General features: G+C 41.3%; 1 protein-coding gene across 1 annotated transcript in view; it reads right to left on the reverse strand.

Annotated features, from left to right (window-relative positions):
- Positions 1-12,367: 12,367 nt before the first annotated feature.
- Positions 12,368-24,048, reverse strand: part of ATP6V1C1 (ATPase H+ transporting V1 subunit C1) — a 39,879-nt gene continuing 28,198 nt past the window's right edge. The window contains exons 9-13 of the mRNA XM_028110907.2: positions 17,042-17,134; positions 16,858-16,951; positions 15,310-15,407; positions 14,365-14,491; positions 12,368-13,093 (exon numbers count right to left, since the gene is read on the reverse strand). Of these exons, the coding sequence (XP_027966708.1) occupies positions 12,998-13,093; positions 14,365-14,491; positions 15,310-15,407; positions 16,858-16,951; positions 17,042-17,134 (508 nt within the window). The 3' untranslated portion in view covers positions 12,368-12,997. The remainder of the gene's footprint in view (positions 13,094-14,364; positions 14,492-15,309; positions 15,408-16,857; positions 16,952-17,041; positions 17,135-24,048) is intronic.

Consider the following 24,048-nt stretch of genomic DNA (forward strand, 5'->3'; position numbering starts at 1 on the left):
CAGCAGCAGCTTGGGTCTCAGCAGGCCAAGGACTTGTTGGGAGTTAAAAATAAAGAATGGGGAGTAAAACGAAGAGAAGGGATCAGTAATAACTTGAGAGGGACACAGGGTCAAGGGAGAGTTTTTAAGGATGAAAGAGCAGAAGGATGTTTTTATACCACAAATATAAAGGGGAAAAATAAGCAGGAAAGAAAATTACAGGAGTAGAGTGCCAGAGGCCTGTGCACTAAGAAGCAGGCACTAGTCAGTAAGACCTGAGCAGTGCTGGGTGCTTGGAACAGGACACACCCTTCCAGAAATGGGAAGGACAGAGGCATCAAGGTTAGAGACGTTGGGGAAACAAGGGCATTTAGCGCTTGGCATGGTGCCTGGCACCCAGGGGGGCTCCCGGGACTGACAAGGCCCATGGCTTCAAATTCCATCCCAGTTTGCCCACTCAATAGCCGCGTGACTTTGGGCGAATTAACAGACCTGTCCAAGTCTGTTTCTCCCGTCCACGAAAGAAGAGGCCAGATCTCACATGGGAAGCAAAGGGGCAGGAGTTAGGAAAAGAACTTGGAAAATAAGGAAATTTGGAGCAATTCCTGTGATGCATGAGAGGCCACCGACCAGTGACCAGTAAAAAGAGCATGTACAAAACATGGTGAGAGGGTGCATGACCAGAAACATAAGAGCAGAGAGGCGTCAAACTACAAAATGATGTCCCAGCTCTGACCTGAGGTCAGCTTCTGTACATGTTGGACAACATACAGCTCCCAGCCCAGGAGCTGCCTTGATGTTAATCTGACAGGGCCACAGGGTGCCCAGGGAGTTGGTCAAACACTATGCTGGGTGTTTCTGTATGAGATTAGCACTTCAATCAGTGCACTGCCTTAAGCAGATTGCTCTCCCTGGTGTGGGTGGGTCTCACCCAATCAGTTGAAGGCCTGAATGGAACAAAAGGCTGACCTGCCCCAAGTAAGATAGAATTCTCCTGCCTCATGGCCATCCAGCTAGGACATCAGCTCTTCCTGGTTCTACAGCAGTTCTGGCCTCTGGACTCAAACTGGGACATGGACTCTGGAGATTCTGTACTTTCCAGCTTCCATAATCCTGTGGCCCAATGTATTATAATAAATCCCTTTTGTACACACACACACACACACACACACACACACACACACGGTTGACCCTTGAACAACACAGATCTGAACTGCATTGGTCTATTTACACAGATTTTTTTTTAATAGTACAGTATTATAAATGTATTTTCCTTACAACTTTCTTAGTAACATTTTCCCTACCTTACTTTATTGTAAGGAATATAGTATGTAATACATGTAACATAAAAGAATGTGTTAATCAATTTTATGTTATTGGCAAGGCTTCTGGTCAACAGACTATTAGTTAAGTTTTTGGAGAGTCAACATACAGTCAACATAAAGTCATACACAGGGAACACCTGGGTGGCTGAGTCAGTTAAGCCTCTCACGCTTAGTTTTGGCTTAGGTCATGATCTCAGAGTCGTGGGACCAAGCCCTGAATCTGGCTCCATGCTCTGCGTGGAGTCTACTTGTCCCTCTCCCTCTGCTCCTCCCCACCCTGCCCCACCTCCCTCTCTCGCTCTCACATAAATAATCTTTCTTAAAAGAAAAAGTTATACACAGATTTCTGAACTATGCAGGGCGGTGGATCAGCACCTCTAACCCCCACACTGTTCAAGGATCACATGTATATCACATTGGTTCTGTTTCTCTGGAGACCTTGACGAATACACTGCCTAACTGCATGATCTTATCATTCATTCCCTCGGCTTAAAAGAGGATGTGAAACGGCTGCGTAGCGACATGAAGTTCCAGGCAACTCAGCTTTCTCTTCAACGGCAATCCTTGCAGGAGGAAAAAGCAGGTTCGTGGGAAAGGGGTGTTCTGAATTCAAGAGAGAAAACAGAAGAAAGAATAAGCAGAGGAATTACCAAGGTGGAACAGGCCTAAGGGAACCTAAATGTTAAAAGAAAGATTTTGACCAAACAAAATTAAGAAGAAAGAATAGGGGGTAAGACCAGGAACCAAAAAGGAAAGCCAGAAAAAACCACAATGGCATCAAAGGGGGAGCGGGGGAAGAATCAACTTTGCTGTTGCCTTACAATTTTAATGTGGGGTTTAATGAGTTTTTGGAAGCTGATTAAACCAGGATGACGCTGTGCACCGTATTACAGCTGGAGAGTTAACTTTCCCAGGCAGGAGGAACTGCAACTGTGTGTCTGGGAGGCAAGTATAAGAGTGTTCCAAACCATTTATTTTAGAAAAGAAATTCTCAGGGGCAAGCAGCCAACTAAGTTCTGGAAAGCTTGGACTATGGAAAATTTGACACTTCCTTTCAGCATTAGTACCTATGACACAGGCACCATTCCAGAACCTACATGAACACTTCTCAGTCGACTCATAGACCCCAGCATTCCTGTCTCTCCAAAGCTGCATCAGTTCCCCTAGCAGAATGTGAGGGATCCGCCGTAGCTGAGCCAGATGAATGCCTTAAATGACTGAAGAGGCAGAGGCAAGACGGAAGTTAGAGCAGTGGCAATTCACGTGATAGATTTTCACCTCCTGCATTAAGTTAGTGGATGAAGATCATATAGCCTCTGGTCTCCCAGCAAAAGGCCAGAGCAATTTGAAGCAAACAAAAAGACAATTTTCCTGGGGCACTGGGGTGGCTGGCTCAGTCCGTTAAGCATCTGACTCTTGGTTTCCGCTCAGGTCAAGATCTCAGGGTCCTGAGAGAGAGCCCCACATGGGGCTCCGTGCTCAGTGTGGAGTCTCCCTAAGATTCTCTCCTTCTCCCTCCCCCCGCTCGTGCTCTCTCTAAAATAAATGAAAATCTTTAAAAAAAAAAAAAGTTTTTCCCTCTAAGGAGCATGGAAGCAAGAAATTCAGACACACTGGAAAAATGAGTTAGAACCCAGAGTGCCCCTTCCATCCCCCAAAAGCCCTGCTGTCGTGTTGGCTCTTAGCAGAGAACAACTCTGTTACTAGCTACTAGGTGCAGAGTTAGCCAGTTATGTATCAAATATGATTTAAAATGCCAACTCATTTTATAAACATGCAATGACCGTGATTTTGAAGAAATCAGGGCAGTTGCAAAAAAAAAAATCAGTAATAAGTTTATAAATTGTTAGATTCTGCATCTTCATGGACATTTTCAGGAGAGTATTACGTATGTTTACAAAACACTCTTAAAAGTGACAAGGTGAAGAGCTTCTGGGGTCGGCATCAGGCACACTCCCTGGCGTGGTGTATACCCCATACGCCCACCCACTGGACGAACCAGCACCTACTATGAACGTGCCAAACACGAAGTGAGAAACTGCGGTTACAAACACATGAGTAAGACTGTTCTGGCATGATCCTTGAAAAATGTAAATTAGACCATACAATGGGTTCCCTTTGTAGAACAAAATCTCAGTTCTCCACCATGCTTGTAAGCCCCACCCCACCTGCATGTGTTGCACTTTCTATACCCCCTCGCTCATGAAGCTTCCTACTTGCTGACCGGCCACTCCAACTCTCTGAGCCAATTCTCTCTTGGGGCCCTTTGCATCTGCTGTTTCTTCAGCCAGGGATATTCTCCCCCTGGTTCTGGCTGGCATCTTCCCCCCCGCGTCTGCCACAGCTCCCCTTACCCCTTCCCAGCCCAGGTCACTATCACCTCACACATTCAGAAGTAAAGGGTCTTGTTTATTACGTGTCCATTGCCACCAACCCCCAGCAGGTGAGCTCCGTAGAGGCAGGAGCCCTCTCCTCACTGCTCACTCCTGTTCCAGCAACTGGTACTGAGCCACAGCTAAGTATGTGCTGAGTGAATGAGGATTCTACCCTCAAGGAACTCGTAATGTATGTCCTCAGTAACTGGCTGTTGAAGGGAGGAATGAACGAAGGATTCTTTTATCTAGACAAGTCATTGGGGTCATGTACACTAAACCATTAGGCCAGTAAAGTCTCAGAGAATGGACCTTTTCCTCAGAGACTGCTGGGAAGGTGGGCTGAGTGCTGACACTGATGACCAGTGGCATCAGAGTTTCCTGAAACCGATGTGTCCCCGCCCTGGAAACAGAGGCGGGGTTTGGCTGCTGTTGCAGCCAAGTCTCACTGGGATGATGAGAGGAACGAAGGAAAACACAAAAGATAAACAGAGATTAACAGAAAAGGAGAAAACCTCACAATGAATAGCAAGACCACGGAAAGGAGAAAAACCCTAAAACACAAAACTCTTTCACCAAAGGGAATTCAAATTAATTTTTACAACTACACTGACATAAACACGAGCCAAGAATTGAGAGAATTTGTTGAAAATTTGATTTCATTCTTGGTAGGTTTTTTGAGAAATAATACACAGAGTGTAATTTATTCTCTTCAATTATACAATTCAGTGACTTTTGGTATATCAGGGTTGTCCAGTCATCACCATTATCTAACCCCAGAACATGTTTATTCCCCCCAAAATAAACCCCGTATCCATTAGCAGCCACTCTAAATCCCCAGCTTCTCCCTGGTCCCCACCAACCACTCATCTGGTTTCTCTATCTTTGGATTTGCCTACTCCTATCAACTCATGTAACAGGAATCAGACATTTTGTGACCTTCCGTGTCTGGCTTCTTTCAGTCAGCACAACGTCCTCAAGGTTCAGCCATGTTGTAGCATGGATCAGGACTTCATTCCTTTTTATGGCTGAGTAATATTCTCTTGTATGGACGTACCATATTTTGTTTATCCATTCATTCATCTTAAGTGGATGGCCACTTGGGTCTCCACTTTTCAGTTATTATAAATTCTGCTACAAACTTTCATGTACAAGCTTTTGTGTGAATCTATGTTTTTTTTTTTTTTAAGAGTTTATTTATTTGACAGAGAGAGACACAGCGAGAGAGGGAACACAAGCAGGGAGAGTGGGAGAGGGAGAAGCAGGCTTCCCGCTGAGCAGGGAGCCCAATGTGGGGCTCGATCCCAGGACCCTGGGATCATGACCTGAGTTGAAGGCAGACGCTTAACGACTGAGCCACCCAGGCGCCCCTGAATCTATGTTTTCAATTCTTTTGGGGATACACACACACACACACACACACACACACACACACACACACACACCCTTGGAGCTGCCTATCCTATGATCCTGGTGGATTTTTTTTTAATTAATTTATTTATTTTTAAATATTTTATTTATTTATTTGACACAGAGAGAGAGAGAGAGAGAGAGAGAAAGAGCACAAGCAGGGGGAGCGGCAGGCAGAGGGAGAAGCAGGCTTCCTGCATGAGCAGGGAGCCCGATGCGGGGCTTGATCCCAGGACTCTGGGATCGACCTGAGCTGAAGGCAGCGGTTTAACCAACTGAGCCACCCAGGCGCCCCAATCCTGGTGGATTTTTAATGAAGGAATTTGCCTTCTAAATAGATATAGTTAAAGGGAAACTAATTTCAATTCACCTAAGCTAGAGAAGCCAAGAAGCAAAAAAGAAACAAAAATCAAGTAGCATAAAAAAATAATACTAGGGCGCCTGGGTGGCTCAGCCGTTAAGTGTCTGCCTTCAACTCGGGTCATGGTCCCAGGGTCCTGGGATACAGCCCTGCATCGGGCTCCCTGCTCAGGGGGAAAGCCTGCTTCTTCCCTCTCCCACTCCCCCTGCTTGTGTTCCCTCTCTCGCTGTGTCTCTCTCTGTTAAATAAACAAATAAAATCTTAAAAAATACTACTACTACTAACAAAAGTGGCCGTTAGCATGTTGAACCCCCTCTTCAATGCATATACCTTGTCAAAAAATCTGAACACACCATGAGGTTTAATCCTCACAATGATCCTGCAGTGTTATCACCACCATCCCTCTTCTGTAAATGAAGAAATGGAGTCAGACCCAGGGTGGCAGGCTGTCTAAGATCACAGTAGGACCTGGATCTAGCACATAGGGCCAGCTCCAAAGGGCCAGAAGAGAAAAACAGACCCTTAGAGCATTCGTAACAAATACCCACAGTCTACATTCCCCCATCAAAGAAACTTCAGACAAAATTAAAAACATTAAACATCCTGCTTTCAGAAAACACATAAGAGAAGCTAACTTAAAAAGAAAGAAACAATCCAACTTGAACAAAGGGACTTTCTTCTGTGGGTAAATGAGGAGGAGCTCTTCAGGATTTGTGGGCAGTGACCTGACAGTGCCCTCGCAGCCGAGCAAGGGTGCTATGAAGGTGAGCAGAGAGGACAAGGCCAGTTAGGAGGCTCTCAAAACAAACTGGGGCAAGGAAGGACTGGGAAGGGGAGAGAAGCTCCAGAATGCCTGAATGCCTGGCTGCCAAGGCGGAGAGAGACAATGAGCACACAGCAGAGAGGGAGCCTGGGGCTCGGTGGGGAGGACGGGGGGAGGAGCTGGCTTTCTGACTGCGCTCCTTCCTCCCTAGGCCAGCTGTCCTGCAAGCTGGTGCCACTGGGCTCAAGAATGCGGCAAGATCCAGGCCAACATACCACTGATGAAAACAACCCGCAGACGGGTGCTATCCTTTCATATACAACTCTCCTCTTTCCAAGAGTTGGTTCCCTGTAAATTGTCACTCTTCTTGCTAGAGACCTGGACTGCTTCACTCTTCTATGAACTTCTTAAATTCCTAAGAGAGTCAACAGAGACCAAAAAAACGTCGTTCAGGAACACATGTTGAGCATCTCCCTGATGTCTCCCTACAGATGCGAGTGCCCTGCACACGATGAGTGCTAAGTGAGCACTGACTGACAGAAGAAATTATATCCCCTTCAGAACCACACAGCTGTGTTTCCAATTCTGTGGATTCAATATTTCCCATCAGAAACAGCTTTTGGTCTTTCAATATTGCAACCAGTTTACCCTCATGCACATAAAGACACAAAGTATATGTAGTTGTCTTTTGTGATCCAAGTGAAAGCTGTCTGTGTAGCAATCTGAGGCACATCAACAATGACTCAGAAAGCCTTGTTTCTCAGGCTGGCAGGGAAGTTAAATCTGGCAATCAGAGTGAACAGAAGCTAGGCTGGCTCTTCCAGTTAGAGGAACACAAAAAGCCAAAGGACATGGGGCATATTGGGAACTCAAAGGCAAAACAGCTCACGATTCGAGCATAACCAACTAGGCCTGTGCTGGCCAGTGCAGTAGCCACTGGCCACAGGTAGCTACTTACATTAATTAAAAATTAAAAATGTACTTCCTCGAACACATCAGCCATATTTCAAGTGAATTATGGCCCCATGTGGCAGAGGCTACCACAGTGAGTGGCATAAATACAGAATGTCCATCATCGTGGAAAATTGTTTTGGACAGTGCTGAACCAGGCCAACTGTATGGTTGTATTCGGTGGGGGGCAGGGAGGTCTATTCTTCACTCACTGACTAATAGTACAGGTTGATTTTTCTGGACAGATATCCTCAGGGATGTTTTTAGACTTTTGATTTCACAGATCAGTAATTACAGTGCTTTTTCTCATTTCTCACTCTGCCTTTTTACTGCTCAGCATCATACCCCTGGCACCAAAAACTATGCCTGATTCATAGTATGTGCTCAATTTGCTGAATAAATGAACATATGTGCACACAGACGGACAGACATATCTACAGAGCCTTACTTTTCTCATCTTGTCTTTGGGGAAAACTATCACTGGCTGGCACCAGTGTTTGGGTTCTAAAACACTGCTTCTATACACACAGACCCTCGCACAGGCTGGATTAATTCACAAAATGAATATAAGTCGTCTAAAATTTTCTGAGAACTTTATATTAATAACATTAACTTGTTAACAAAATATCCCAAATCAGAGCACTACCTAGTGTTTGTGGGCTCCTCTAAATTGATTATATGTTTCATAACCAACCATGAGGGGGATTGGGGGATTAAGCTACCTGTTTGCTTCTAAATGGCACCAGAGCACCCTCTTGTGGTGAAATGTACTACCCGTGTATAGTCACAATTCTTTTTTTTAAGAAACAAGTGACTTTATGCTTCTAACAACACATTAAAACCTGTACTGACCAGCCCAAATTGGTACCCAAGATAGTTAAATATAAAATCTGGCAAGTTGTGTTGGTGAAAAAGGTAATTAAGAATGTTCTGTCAAAGAGATCATCCACATACCTAGGAAACCGCAAAATACATCAAAGCTGCTCTTTGGATTTGATATTCTGGATAGTTTCTGTTCATCCTCGGGTTAAAAAAAAAGATTATTTTCAAGTTCAAATCTATACAGTTTTTCTTTTGGTCTAACATTAACAGTAATCTTTGCTGCATCCTACTTTGTTCACTTTTGTCTTAACTTTGTTTCTTCATGCAAACCATTCTTTGAAAATCTGTTCTGGTTGTTCTTTTACACTTTTATAAGCAGGATAAATCACGCCCAAACTGGGTTTTCAAAAAAGGATAGAAATGTGATTTTGGTTACTTTAGATGGTTTTTGAAAATTCCAATTTGATATTCTATGGCCTTGCAAAGGTAGAGGACACCTACATTGATCAGTTTCTGCTGAGGCAGAACTTTCTGGTTCTGTTGATTAGTAACGTAGAATGCTTCTTCAGGTGGCAGAGGAAGAGAAGCTGATTTATTCATAATTATCCTACTGAATGTAGTCTGTGTGAAAGAGAGAAAAATCACTATTTGAAGGAGATCCCAAGATGCTCCCAAATCCTAAGTCAACAACACTAACTGGGGGTTCAGAGGAAGACTCTTTCAAAGGCGGTCTCTTAACTGGCTGATCACCAGCTTCTGAGTCTCCTGGGTGTTTGTTAAAAATGTCAATTATTCCTTGGATCTACACAAGACTTACAAACCACATCTTGGTGGAGTTGGGCAATGAATCTGCATTTTTATTAAATTCCCCAAGTAGGAACTGCTGTAGATCTAATCAATTTCAGTATTAAGCAGTTGTTAGAAAATCTGTGTGTCTGCTCATGAACTTCTAACTTCTGCTTTGTTTCAAACTTTTTTCTTCTTGCACTATCTTGACCATTCTTGGTGTGAAGGATGTCCTGTTTCTCCTGTTTCACTTTCTTCTCCAGCTAAACCTTCCCAGGCGCTATTCCCTACTGCTGATCACTTCCATGGTTTTACCTTTTTCCCTTTTTCTCCCACAAGTCATGGGGCCCAGATCCAAAACTATTCTAAAGGTGAATGTGCTGGTAAAATAGTTCTGGTGGGTAATAGTTCTTAAAAAAAAAAAAAAAAAAAAAGCCAGAATTACATTCGTATATTAATCTAAAGCTATCTAGGCTAGAAAAATAAAGACCCTAAATAAGTTTACATTACTGAAATGAGTAAACTTCAGTTTACAGACAACTAAATTAGGACAGTTTTCAATGCATTTCCTTTAGAACATAATACTGTTACAGACCTTCTAAGATAAACCATCTTTTATTGATGTTAACAGAAAAAAACCATTTTTCTCTATAGAATAGCAAGGTTTTAATTATTAGCTATTTTATAATATTTGTATATATGGTTTTTAACCTAGTGCATTTGTTACTCTGATTTTAAGATTTATTATTTGAGAGACAGAGAGAAGGAGAGAAAGAGCAGGGGTGTGTAGCAGGGAAGGTGCAGCGGGAGAGGGATACAGTGTGTCTTAAGCAGACTCCATGCTGAGCGTGGAGCCCGACACAGGACTTAATCTCACGACCCCAAAATCATGACCTGAACTGAAACAAAGAGTCAGAGATTCAACTGACTACACCACTCAGGCACCCTATTACTCTGATTTAAGGAAAAAAAAGAAAAATGCAGCTGAGAATAAAGGAGAATAACTTCGTATCTAGATCAATTTGTTATATTTTATTTCCAACATTTGGGACTATTTAAATTTGAAGTTCATGTTTGCTGAGTATTTGTGATGCACAAAGTATTACTTGAAAGGTATTACTTGGCATATGTTCGTTCAAAAAGCTACATTGGAGTCTGTTCCACCCAGACCACACAGTGTCTGCCTAAGAGCAACTTCAGCAGGCAGGAAAACGTTCCAGTTTGAATAACCTGGGCTACTGAAATTAGCATGCAACAGCTAGACACATCATTACCCATCACTGAAAAAAAGGTCTGGGTTCCTACGTTCGTGCCAAATACCAGCACAATTTAATATTTCATGAAGCACATGTAATGCCTTTTCCTTCTCTTTATCACATGGACTAAGTTGAAGGAAAGTGTTTGTCTCACTCATACAGGACCCCGTAGAGGGCAAGAGGCATGATATGGACAAAAGAGCCCAGCAGTCAGAAAGCTTAGGTTCATATTCGGAACCTAACTCAAAATCTGTGAGATCTAACAAAGAAATCACCAAAGTCCTTTGCCCCTAAGCCTCCACAAGTAGAATGGGGACCACCAGTCCTTCCAACACAAACAACATGGGGAAGGGATCAGGCAACAGGTACTGAGAGCACTGGCAGAATGGTCTCGAACAAATACCCAATAAATGTCTAATGAATCTCAAAGTAATCTGAGCTCTATCCTAGAGGAGAACCAATAGACTCTGAAACAAACAAGGCAAGAGGAATAGGAGAGTCCCTTCCCAGGAATGGTAGCTACCTCAAAAATATAAAAAATCCAACACAGACTGAAGCTCAGAGACACTCAAACTGCTTTAACATTATGCTACATACACACAGTCTATTCACCCCACCACACACACACACACACAAACTTCCTTCTAATCTTCAAACTCCACACACACACACACACACACACACACACACACACACACTACTTCCTTCTAACCTTCAAACTCCACAATGTCATGACTAAACACAGGTGAAAAGAAGCTCTAGGCACTCATCTAGGATTCCGAGTACATGCCTCCAGCTCTCACCGGGCACCATTTCAAAGCCCTAAACGTGCAGGTGGGAACTCTTGCACTCAGAACAACAGCCCTATGAGGTAGGCACTCTAGTTATCCCCATTCTACGAAGGAGGGATGGGGCATGGAGATCACAGGGCTCAGCAGCAGCAGAACTCGGCTTGGGCTCCACAAGAGCTTGAGAGCTACATCTCGGTCACTCTGTATCCCTGATAGAAATTACAGTGAAAGTCCTGAAGTTCCAAACACACACTGGGATTTTAAACTTGAAACAACCCTACCTACCCACGTCAGAACAATGTTAATGTCCAGGTAAAATCTTAAAGTCATCACGTAGGCCTATCAATCTTTCACTTTCTCAAAACACATCCTCTATCACAGATTACGTCCACTGTACAGATACTAAGACTCAAAAAACACTTGCAAAAGACAGAAAACCAGAATTTCCTGACACCAAAACCAAAAATTTTCAGCTTCCTTTTATCCAAAGGAAAATTGAAAATAAAATCTGCAACATGTCTTAAACATGTCTTAAATTTAGAATTCTGACAGGGAACTTGGCAGTACGTGTCAAAACTTTAAATATACATACCCTATGATCTACGAACCCCACTTCCAGGGTCTTTCTTACAGAAATACTAACACAAGTAAACAAAGATACCTGTAGAAGGAGGTTTACTGCAGCAGTGTTTGTTAAGAGCAAAAACAAAAAAAATAACCCAAATATCCAATCAGTCAGCTATATTATGGCAGAAATACGTGATGGAAAACCATGCAGCCAGTGGAAAAAAATGAGGTAGCTCTAGATAGACTAACATCTAGCTATTTTGGATATACTAGTAAGCAAAAAAGCAAGTGACAGAATCTATGCAGTCTGATCCTACATTTATTTAAAAATAAACTATGTTTGCATGTGTGTGATATATATGCTGTGGAAACACAGAAAAAGGCCTGGAAGAATACATCAACTCCCTTGAGAAGAAATCTGGGGGGAGAGGAAGGGTCATCTCTCATTTTTTTACGTTCTAGAAGTCTGAATGTTTGAGGTAAATTTCTTCTGAAATAACAATATAAATTTGCGAAGTGAAAAGGATTTGGAAGGTGAATTTCTAGAAGGAATAGAATAGTTGAGAAATGCCCTGGGAGTGCACAGGAAGGGGAGCACTGTCACAGAACCCTCGTTAGAAGCTCCTTCAGGATGCTCAACGACGTCGTCCAGTTCAGAGATTTTTTACAACAAACAATGCCTTTTTTCAGACAATGTCATGAATGACATATATGTCAAAACAAAGGCTTGTATAATTAGAAAATCCTAGAAAGGAAACATGTAAAGTAAGGACTTACACAGAACAAATGACTGAAGCTGCACAGTTTCGCTACACTTTATTCAAAGTCGGCCCCACTTCCTAATTATTTGCAAGAACTCAAAAATCTAGTGTCTAAATGTAAATATCCATCATATATTGAAAAATAATCTTTACATTTGTGCTGTGACCCGAAATTGGCACACTTAAATCATACGCGAGCCAGACACAAACAGCTGACCCTTGATACAGAACAAAAGCCTGGAAGTGGCACAGCAAGGCAGCTATGCTCTCCTTTATTAAATTCTCAACCTGAACTGTTACCTTCTGAAGTTACACACACCACAATATACCTTTGTACAGGTAATTTTATTCTCTCCTGTGGGTGTCAACAGTGCTCACAGATTGGAATTTGAAACATTCAGAAAGCACATACCTGAATATCGTCACATTTCATTACATCATGATTCAGTAACTATTAAACAGTTATGTCTACTAAATACAATGAGCAAAATGGTATAAACGTTTACCATTCCCTTGTAAACAAGGCTTTTGTGCACAACAGTAACAAATGGAATTAATGCATACCACAGTATCAATGAAGACCTTCTCTTTAAATAAACTATTCTGTTTATAAATAAACTCTGATTTTTTTTTTAGTACACATTTACAGACCTGATCAATAAAAAGAAATAAGACATCTATTTTCCTTTAAGAAGGAAATATTGAGAGATGGACCACTATGGAAGAACTCACTAGGAAAAGTGGTCAGAAGCAAGCAAAGGACAATAGGGAGTTAAAAGTACTGTCATACTGAATCTATTTCTGTTAGAATACACCAACACAAGGACAGGATTGTCTGGGAAGGAGCTCAATTTTACTTGAATTCCAGCAAGTTGCAATCAATCTTGTAGTACACATAGGGGTAGTATTCCTGTTGACTCAGGTTTAAGCCTGGAATATCCATAGGAGCCTATAGGAAAATCAGACAGTTATCCAAATCAGTACTTACAGAAATCAAAAAAAAAAAAAAAGAAGAAGAAGAAATTAAGTATTACCATTTACCTTCTTACTGAACATCTACTCTGAGCTAAGTGTATATGTTTATGCTAATTTAATCTGAGTTAGGCATTATTACTCCAATTTTGCCAATGAGGAAACACAGTGGGTAGTAAAGCCAGATTTAAGCACTCACTGATTCCAAAGCCTGTATGTGTTTAACCATGACCCTGTGATCCCTTTTTATGCATAATGTATAAAATTACTTTTTAAATCTCAGGCTTGGGGTATTCAGTTTATGGGGTACCCGGCTTACTAAAATGTTGAAGAGAAGTAAACCAAGTATGATTTTAATGGTATCACTTATCACTTACACGTTTTAAGAATATACTGGTAGGAGGGGCGCCTGGGTGGCTCAGTCAGTTGGGCGTCTGCCTCTGGCTCGGAATCCTGGGATCAAGCCCCGAGTTGGCTCCCTGCTCAGTGGGGAGTCTGCTTCTCCCTCTCCCTTTCCCCTCATGCTCTCTCTCCCTCAAATAAATAAAATCTTAAAAAAAAGGAATATACTGGTAGGAAATTATGTATTAAATAGTTGAACCTCATATTTTATTGACAATTACATGAAAATGCAGGAAATTACGTTCTACATTTTCTTCAAGAAAATCTGACGTTTCGTGGGTTCTAACTAATGCAAATGTGAGATACTACTATCCTAAAAAGAAAAAACCAACAAGATATTTGAAATAAAAAAATATGAAATAAAACCCACTACAATTTTAAACAGCAATAGTTTGCTTATTCCCTCTGTTTGAAAGAAGATATAAACACACCAGTTTAGAAAAATGGTAGTTCCTTTTAACATGCTCCTCTACTGACATCGCTCCTTGTACCAAATACAACGGAATTAACTACTTATTTTCTTCTTCTCTGCAATTCATTAACTTTGGTAAATAAGTAGTATAGTATGACCGGTTGCTTCTTTATTTCTGCAGCTATAAACATCTGATCTATAGCAAGACGATGACTGGCTTAGAAGCAAAAGCACTGATCGAACTAGTATAAAACAGGGTAAACAATGTAAATTACTTGCTATGTTTATCTAACAAATTAATTGAGACCCTCAAAGTAATAAAAACATAGAATAATACAATATTTACTATCCCTTTTCCATTTATCTCCTTCCAATGATTTTTTCTGAAATTCATTCCAGTTCCTACTCTTCCAAGGTGCCTAATAAGTACTTACATCAATAATAGCTGCTGCACTGCTGTCTAGATGTTTATACAATTCATATAATACTTCTCTTAGTTTCTTCATTGTTTTCTTATTGGGCTGAAGTAGCATTGCTTGGAAGTTCACTGGCAAGCCATACCTTATCAGAAAGCAAATGTACAGTATGTAACACAAGTAAATATACAAAGAGAGATTCTTTTCAAAGCAAATATTCTCATAGTCTTCTTTAATCAGTTAACAGAGAGACGGTGTCTCATTTTAATGACCACCTTTTCAAGTTCAACTAATATACAAAGAAACTCAAATCTTCTCTGGTCCTCACTGTCCACTAGAACTCTTCCTTAAAATGAGAACCCACTGTCTACTATGAATTACTTTTAATTACTCTTCAATTTTTAATCTATGAATACCCTCAGCAATAATATGTATACTTATAGAAGACACCTTCATGATAAGGAACAACATAATTACCTTTTGAAAAGTCAATGAAATTTACAAATAGCGAGCATGGCTACAAGTATTTTGAACTACATCTGTACAGAAGATCACAAGATGATTGAGATTTTTAAGTATCTCAAAATAATAAAATATTTAAGGTTAATATGAAACAGTGATTTCAAATACATCATCAGTATACTGTGTATCAAACTACATGTAAAGTATGTGAAAGATCTTCTTTTAAACAAACATTAGCTAAATATTCTATAATCTACTTTTAACTTAACTACACCAGCAAAGAACCAGGGAATACAGCAGTATGGATCGCTTTTTCCAAACCTGGCATCAAGGACAAGACTAGTATGAATGTATGATACTGACAATTTCTCTCTCATGATTGTCGGTTTGGTTTCCCCCACATCAACTTCCTATTACTGGACCATATGTTTTAACAAAGAGGTCTAATGTAAAGCGATCTATAAACCCTTCAGTTCCAAGTTTCTTGACAACTTTCTTTACCTTAAAACAGACTCAACAAAAACCCTCAATGCTTTCACATGAATCCACGCAATAAACGCCTCACTGAAATTTACTTTCAGCCACCGTACAAGTGGTCCCTATAAAAAGGAAAAAAAAAAATCACTACAATTTTGGTCTTGAAAATGGCAATTAGAAATAAATAAACCAAATATTTTTAAAGGAGTGACTATCCAGTAAGAATCTATAGGAGAATTAAATCACATTATAGTCACTTTAAAAATGTTTCATTTTTCTCATTATCTTGGACACCTCATCTTAAATATGATTAAAAGGTTAGCCACTACACTGAAACCTCAGCAGACACCAAAATTGATGGATCCTACTCACTATACAGAAAAAGGCACGTATTTTAATGAAAGTAGTTTAAACTGATACATAACATATATGTGCCCTAGGTTTGAAAACCAAAATATAAAAACCTGAACTTATTATGCAATACATTTCAAACATTTAAAATAGAATTCAACTTACAAACAACTTCTCAGGAACAGGACAAACAGTTATGTAGTAAGTCATCTAATACATATCCCTAGGTCTTAATTTTTTCATCTGTAAAATCAGGGGTGTTGATCTAGATCCCTTAAACCTCTTCACATTCTAAATTCTTAATGATTCTATTACATAGGACAACTTCTCTTTGAACTTAAAATATTTAATATGATTTCCAATACTAAATAAAAATACACCCTTAAACAGATTTTAAATAACTTAATACTGCCTTTCAATATGTAAAAGACATACGTGATCAGTTCAGCTAAATTATTTACAGAACATCATTAGGTTCATTTGATGTACTAACCAATTAATTTAAACAAAAAGGACATGACAAAGTGAAAATCTTTGGTTAAAGGTCTTTTTAAAGGTCTTTAAAAAGGCTCTGGACCGTCTTAACAAGTTGGTATTACTGGGCATCACTTGGTTAGGATTAGTTTTCTCCCAACTGAGAGGATATGGTTTATAAAGTACTTAGGAATAATTTTAAATGGGATTTGCTTTTATTTTCTCTTTCATTACAAGAGAAATAAATTTTCACTCATCACCCCTTCCATACTAGCTTCTAGTCTTCATAGTAAGCCGGCACTTAAAGATGACAAGGAAGTTGACACCATCTTCTCTTGTCACAATTCCATCCCCTTTCTCCATTTTGCCTAAAACATACTAACTTTCCAGGGGTTTTAAATAGAAATTGCTTCAATATAATATTGCAGCATTAAAAAAATTTGCCTCCAGAAAATGAAAAATTCTTCCTGAAAAAACTATTACTTAATTAAAATAATACCTCACTACACTACATTTAAAATTAATTCCTGATATGGATTTCGATGGAGTAAATAACTTTAAGGTATGGACTTCAAGATCTATGTTTGCTTAAATTCATTTTGATTAATAGAAAAAATATCTAAAATCAAATGTCTTAAAAATATTTTCTTCTTTAAAAAAAATTTTTAAATAAAAAAATAAAATAAAAAGCAGTACTGCTTTTTCTTCTGCTTAATGCTCATAATACTAAATATTAAGAACACATACAAACTGCTTTTTCTTGTCAGTAGAAAGCCTGTTCATTTCTTCTTTATCTGCTTTCATCTCCTCTTCGTTATACTGGAAGTCACGAACAATGAATCTAAATTTGGGGTGGGGGGAAAAACAAAATTGTCCATACTGTGTATATAGGTGATCTAATAAATTAAAAAACAAAAAATAATTATCTTACTTGTTTTCCCTGGCTTTGTGCCTGAAGTCATCAACTGCCTTCCTAAACAAGGTGACATTACAAAGGTAACTGTCTTGGTCCTCGGAGAGAACACTATGGGGAAAAAAAGAAACACAAAAAAGTCCATTGAAAGCTTTATATGGATTGCTCTCTTTCACACTGAGGGCAGAATTCACAAACAGAAGGAGGACAAACAATAGGGTATATGGCAGCCCTTCCCAAATCACCTCAAGGCTAAGCACCTGTATTGCCTCCAACACTGAGGATACTCAGTGTTTACGATGTGTTTATTTACAATGCCTCAACAGCCCTATGCCATTTACCTCTTCCTAACCCAACAAAATCCAACATTTACTCAAGTAAAGTGTCCAAGCTCTAAGAACCATGCTTTTCCATCTATCACTGCCAGGCTGGCTGAGACAAAACCAGTAGCTAGTTTATTCCAGAGTCACCCTGCTTCCTTGCTAATAGTAAGTACCTTCTTCTCTTCTGGGTACCAAATTCTCTCTACCTCTCTCCAGTCCAGCCCAGCCCACTGAGCCCTGGCTCACCATCTATGCGCTGCCAATAGCTTCTACCTCAGATCTTTCCTTCCCCACTGCCCCCGTAACACCCTAACTCAAAAACAGACAAATGCAATGGTCTAAATATCCTCTGACAAAACACACTTTTATGCATCTCAGGGCTTCCTCCTAGGCTCTAGAAGATCCCAGCGAGGTCAAAACTTCTATCCAGTCATGGGTCTCATGGACATCACTGGAAAAACCTTTCCAGACACAACTGTAGGGAAAATTTAACTGTCATATAAATTTCTAATGCCCCGGGGAAAAGCTGTTTGGAAAGGCAAACTGTACAGTTCATGTATACTATGACTCTCATTTGGCTTTCAAAAGTTACCTATAGCTACTTATGTAGAGAAACCCATATGCGGGGTCTACGAAGCTATACAGTGACCTGTTCAACAGTGATGATGTTGGGGCAGCAGCATCACTTAATGGTGTGTGGAGGGGTCTCTTTTCCTTTCTATTTTCCAAGTATTAGGTTTTTTTGTTTGTATAGTTTTTATTTATAATGTGGTACTTCTGAAATCCAAAAAAATAATGTTTTACAAACCTGAGGGAGTGCTTGTGGAATTCAAAGATACTTTACTAAATATGGGGGGAGGGAAAAAAAAAAGCAAGTTTAGTTTTTCCAAGAAAGTCTAAGAACTGCTTGATTAGGTTAATTCAGGTAAATTCAGGAGGCAACAACAATACTTAATGGCAGAATGGCTATAAGAACTGATGCTAGCCTGGCTCTTGGTCTACCTCTCCAGCAGTAGGACCAGCAGACGTCTCTGGGAAGACTGACCACTGTCATCACCAACACAGAGAGAAACTCAGCTACTCTGGATTTGGAACATTTAAACTTCCTTTTCAAAGGTGTCCTCTCGGGGCGCCTGCGTGGTTCAGTCAGTTAAGCAACCAACTCTTGATTTCGGTTCAAGTCACAATCTCAGGGTTGCTGAGATCGAGCTCCCTATCGGGCTCTGCGCTGGGAGTGGAGCCTGCTTAAGATTCTCTCCCTCTGCCCTCTCCCCCTCCCTCTCTTAAATTAAAAAAAAAAAAAAAAGGTGCCCTCTCTGGCTGGCTCAGTCAATAGAGCTAGAGCATGTGACTCTTGATCTTGTGAGTTCGAGCCACACACTGGGCCTACAGATTACTTAAAAATAAAAATCTTTTAAAAACTTAAGAATTAGGGTGCCTGGGTGGCTCAGTTAGTAAAGCGTCTGCCTTTGGCTCAGGTCATGATCCCCGGGTCCTGGAATCGAGTCCTGCGTCGGGCTCCCTGCTCAGTGGGGAGTCTGCTTCTCCCTCTTCCTATGCCTGCCACTCTCCCTGCTTGTGCTCCCTCTCTCGCTCCCTCTCTCTCTCAATTAAATAAAATCTTTAAAAAAAAAAAAACTTAAAAATTAAAAAAATAAATAAGAGGTACTCTCTCAAAACTATTACCCTTAGTTCTTGCTCTCGGTGCCTATCAAATCCAAGGCACGGCAAGCACCAAGTGGACAGAACTCAATAAAAAACCTTTAATGATCTTCAGGTCTCCCAGGCTTACCTCTGTAAAATGCACACTGCAATCAAACAAATCCAAATCCAACCTGAAAGGCTAGTGCAGACCCCTAACAATATTCCTCCATTGTCATAGTTATCTTTTAAATTCACACAGTACTTTGCCATTTTAAAGACCATTTCAAAAGCATTTGATGTTTGACACGCCTCTGTGACAGTGAGCAGGGTGTCTATTATGCAGGCTCCTCTATAATGTAAAGACCGGGGTCACAGCAAAGTTGTCCGACTTTATTCAAAATCTTATGGTGAAGGAAGCCAAGATAAAAATTCAGTCTTATTTTATGACTAAATCCTGCTGTGCTACCTTATTAAGAAAAAATAAATAGAAACCATTTGCTTTTCCTTCCTACCCCAGGAAAGGTATTGCTTAGAACATTATAAAAAAGGAACCATGAGTCCTTGGCATAATGGACTTTCAGTCATTTAACATGTACTAAGCCTCTATAAATGTGCCCAGCTCTTGCTACATATTAGGAATAAAACTAAGACATCGTGGTTCGCTGACCTCAAAGCATGGGTCTAATCGAGGAAACAGACAGAAACAAGTAATACAGTACAAAATTGCAAATGTTATAAGAGAAGATATATGTGACATATTGGGACAAAAAGGAAACTGATAACTTTATCTCAGGGGACATTAAAGAGTTCACAAAAGCAGTGATGCCAAGTGCAAGTCTGAAAGACAGGCGAAGGAGAGAACATGCCAGTAGAGCCCCACACGCAAATGCACACAGGTGTGGAACAGCATGGCACATTTGGGGCTCTGCCAGATACAAGCATAGCTGGAACAGAGTACAAGGGGTGGGTGTGTGTGCACGCACCTGTGCCAGTCATAGATCAGTACACCACAAAAATGAAAATGGCATCAATGCAGGAGACTGATGAGAGGAAAAAAAGAGTGGAGATAAAGGAGACCAGCTAATGGCAATTCCAACAGTCCAGGCAAGAGACGGGAATCTAAACTGAAGCAGCGGCTATAGCTACTGGGGCGGGGGGGGGGGGGTGTTCAAGTCAGCTGAACCATGTGAAGTTGTTGGTATCTGGCCATTTTTGACCTACAAAATAGCAATTTCGTAGGAGTCAACCAAATGCTACTGAAGGTAGAAATAACACAACTGTTAGATTGGGTGGGGGGAGGGCAGGCAGTGAGGGAGACGTAAGAGTCCAAAATGACTACCGTGGTCTGGCTTGGTAACTAGGCACACGTTGCTGCCACACACTACAAGGGAGATGGACGACTTAGGCTGAGGTTGGGGGGGGATAATGTCCTACTGGTAGTTACCTGCGGCGTAGACATGTGCAGTGCCCAGGAGGAACCCAGGTGTGGGAGTCTGAAACTATGGGGACAGCCAGGCCACAGAGGGAGATTTTGGAGTCCCAAAGCTGCAGGCAGAAGTGAGAGCCCTGGGTGTGGCTGAAAAGGCGCTGACAGAAGAACAGGCTGTCCCACTAAGATAGAAGAGCCCAAGTCTAGACTCGCCAATACTCAGGGCTAACAGATTCTCTCCAGCTCTCAGGCGTAGAAGCCAGCAGGCTGCATAACAGACTAATTCGGAGACAGTTTGCAGGAGGTCATGGGGCCAGAGATGAGGGTGCAGGCAAGACAACAGCTAAAGTGCTGACTCAAGAGTCCAGGCTCAGCAGAAGAGGAAGCATGACTGGAGGAGATCAACAGTGTCAGAGCAAAGGGGTGGGGACTAGAGATGTGGACAAGGTCAAAGAGCAGGTTCTGGGACAGTGGAAAAGATGGAAAGAAGGCTCCGGTTCAAGAACTGGATTACAGATTTAAGAGCCCAGAAGTAAAGCCTTTTTAGAGGTCAAGAGTGAGGCAAGGCAAGAGCCTACAAAACTCAAGTGGAGGGGCACATGGGTGGCTCAGTCGGTGAAGCATCTGCCTTCAGCTCAAGTCACGATCCCAGGGTCCTGGGATTGAGTCCCACACATCAGGCTCCTTGCTCAGTGGGGAGCCTACTTCTCCCTCTGCCTGCCGCTCCCCCTGCTTGTGCGCTTGCTCTCTCTCTCTCTCTCTCTCTGACAAATAAATAACATCTTTCTAAAAATAATAAATAAACAACAACCAAAAAAACTCAAGTGGAGGTGACGGTTTGTGAGCTGCAGGGATCGGGGAAATGAGAAGCCAGAAGCTGGAGGGATTTCAAACCAAGCCAAAACCAGCAGTGACCTTAAGTGACATAGGAGACCAAAGCAGAGAAACAAAATGAAAGCCAGAAGGAGAGGAAAGAGTTAAGTGCCATCTTTTCATGATGAAACATGGACTTGGACTGTGCCTGAAAGGGAGCTTAGTTTAGCTTAAGCCAGGCTGCACAAGTTCTACCAGGTTCAAACAAATGACCCAAACGCACACTCCTTTAGTTCTACCGTTACGTAGAAATAGTAGCACGACCTTCACGCAGGTATATAACCGGGCCTGAAGGAGACGGCATTTTCAGTCACCTGTGTGAGTAGCCCTGCTTCTAGAGCTCACTAGCTCTGTCTGCTGCTTCGGATTTCTTAGCTCGGTCCTAAAACTCAGACCTGCCATCTTCTCTGTTCCCTAATTAATCTGCCTATGTCACTGCCAAGGCATCTCTCCTGCTTTTCTTCCCAAAAGTTATCTTTGCCACCCCTGCTCCAAAACACAGGGGAAACTTTTCTCTGCACGATGGCTAGCACAGTTTTTCCCAGGCTTTCGAAGCTGGGTTCTTCTAGCTCCCCAGCCAAAACCCTCTGGGAAGCACCAATGCGCTTCTGGTACTGTTTCCAATAATAGAAAAAAGGCAAAAGTCAACTAGTGATCGGACCTGGTCAGACTACCTTCACAAAGAAAAGTAGACAAAAAGGAAAGTGGTAATCCTAAGTGTAAGTGAAAAACACCGGTCTCTGAACAGTTTTTCCAACAAGCAGCAGCCAGCAGCCCAGCCTCCACTTCTCTGGCCATAACTGTGCATGGCATTGACACACAGCCCTGCACTTATCCACACAACAATGGTGGGAGTTCAAACTGTCCAATGATTTTAAGACTTAAGTAGAATATTTTACAAATAGTTGGATTCTAAGCATTTTTTAAGTGAAATTATTTCCTTCAGATTTGAAGACCGTATTTTTTTTTTTAAAGATTTTATTTATTTGACACAGAGAGAGAGACGGTGAGAGAGCACAGGCTGGGGAACAGCAGGCAGGCAGAGGGAGAGGGAGAAGCAGGCTCTCCACCGAGCAAGAAGCCTGATGCGGGACTCGATCCCAGGACCCTAGGATCATGACCTGAGCCAAAGGCAGCCGCCCAACCGACCGAGCCACCCAGGCGCCCTTGAAGACCGTATTTTTCAATCCATTCTTCTACCTCACAATTCTACTTTCATCTTCACTGCTCCCAAGAGTAAGGACTCGAGTGCCAAAAAGCAACAAGTCAAAGTATTGCTACTTAAAAATGAAGCACTTAGAACAATCACGAGCACACAGCAGCTACTCAAAAATGTTGTTATGATGAGCTAAAAATCCAGCATCAAGTCACAGAGATCTTTCCTGAACAGGGGACAAAATTCCAAACTAACCCAGCACAGCCTGTCTGCCCCACATGATGAGCAGTCCTGTCACAGTGCTGGCTGAGCTGCTGCTGTTCTTGTGGACTAAATTTAAACAGCGAAGCTTTCACGTCAGTGGTTCCAAAGGCCTTCAGAACAGAGACACAGGCAGAACAGAGGTTTGCACCGACTGGTGGTCAGGGAGCACTTATTCGTCGTCCAGAAGACAGGCGTTGTCTACACTAAACTCTTACCACTTGGCATTTTTTCCTTCAAGCTACTAGAGTAATGTTCAAGAGATGTAAATCTCTTAAGTAATATTTTTAATGTCCTTCTTTCAGAGTAAACCTGAACACAGGTACACACCCTTCCCCAGGACCTTGGGTCTGGCATATGTACAACCTGTGAGGACATTCTGTATACACTGGGCCCTTGGTCTCCTCCTTCCCCTCCTCTCAGACATAATAACCTCTATGGCTTTAACATCCTACAGAGTATAAAGGTATAAGAAGTTGTTATTCGTCAGGATAAACAGCTTCAGTGGGAAACTAATATGAAGACTAAGGCTGTCCCTTAGTCTTCAGTCTACCATGTGAAGGGCTGGTGCGAATGGAAGGTATTCCCCAAAATGGGAAAAAAAAAATTCATGATGAGCAGAGGTTTGTGGTTTAGTTCTCAAAAAAATCAACATTTGTGAAACTATGATAATCATATTACCTTATATTTTGTATATCTTATCGAGCCTTAAAATAGCCTCATAATGTGTACTGGGAAGGGGCTATGCTCATTTTTCAGACAATGAAAAATGAGGCCCAGAGAAGGTAAAAGACTTATCCCAGGTCACACAGCATGTTGGTAGCAGAACCAGCAACAGAACTCAAATCCCTGGGCCCAGCACTCTTTCCATTATACTAAGCTACCTCCCATATGACACAATGAACTGGAAAAGAAAATACTGCATGGGCCTACCCTTACTAATACCACTTCTTTACTATCTGCTATAACTTCCTCTCACTGCACGTTGCCACCTCTTGAGGCATAACCATACAAAAAGGATCCTTGGGGGGGGTGCATATACACTGTATTTAATATTTTCTCAAAGAATATCTCGTGTGCAATGACAGAATACAGGAAAAAATGACATGGTAGTGTCAACAGTATAAGACCTAACATTAAAAAACCTGACTTTTAGTCCTTTGTCCCTGGACACTAATACAGCCAATGCAACCAAATATATTAGGCAACTATATAATTCTTCTGTATTTTTACTTCTTTCTCCACAAGAATTACTCCAACTACTTCACAGAATTGTTGTAAATATCAAATTAGATATTGTATTATCAATCCATAAATTTAAAGACACTTGAGTTTTTTT

The sequence above is a fragment of the Eumetopias jubatus genome, unplaced genomic scaffold (assembly GCF_037043125.1).
Source record: "Eumetopias jubatus isolate StellerSeaLion01/CBP00866 unplaced genomic scaffold, mEumJub1_p1.0 scaffold_4, whole genome shotgun sequence".
Lineage (NCBI taxonomy): Eukaryota > Metazoa > Chordata > Mammalia > Carnivora > Otariidae > Eumetopias > Eumetopias jubatus.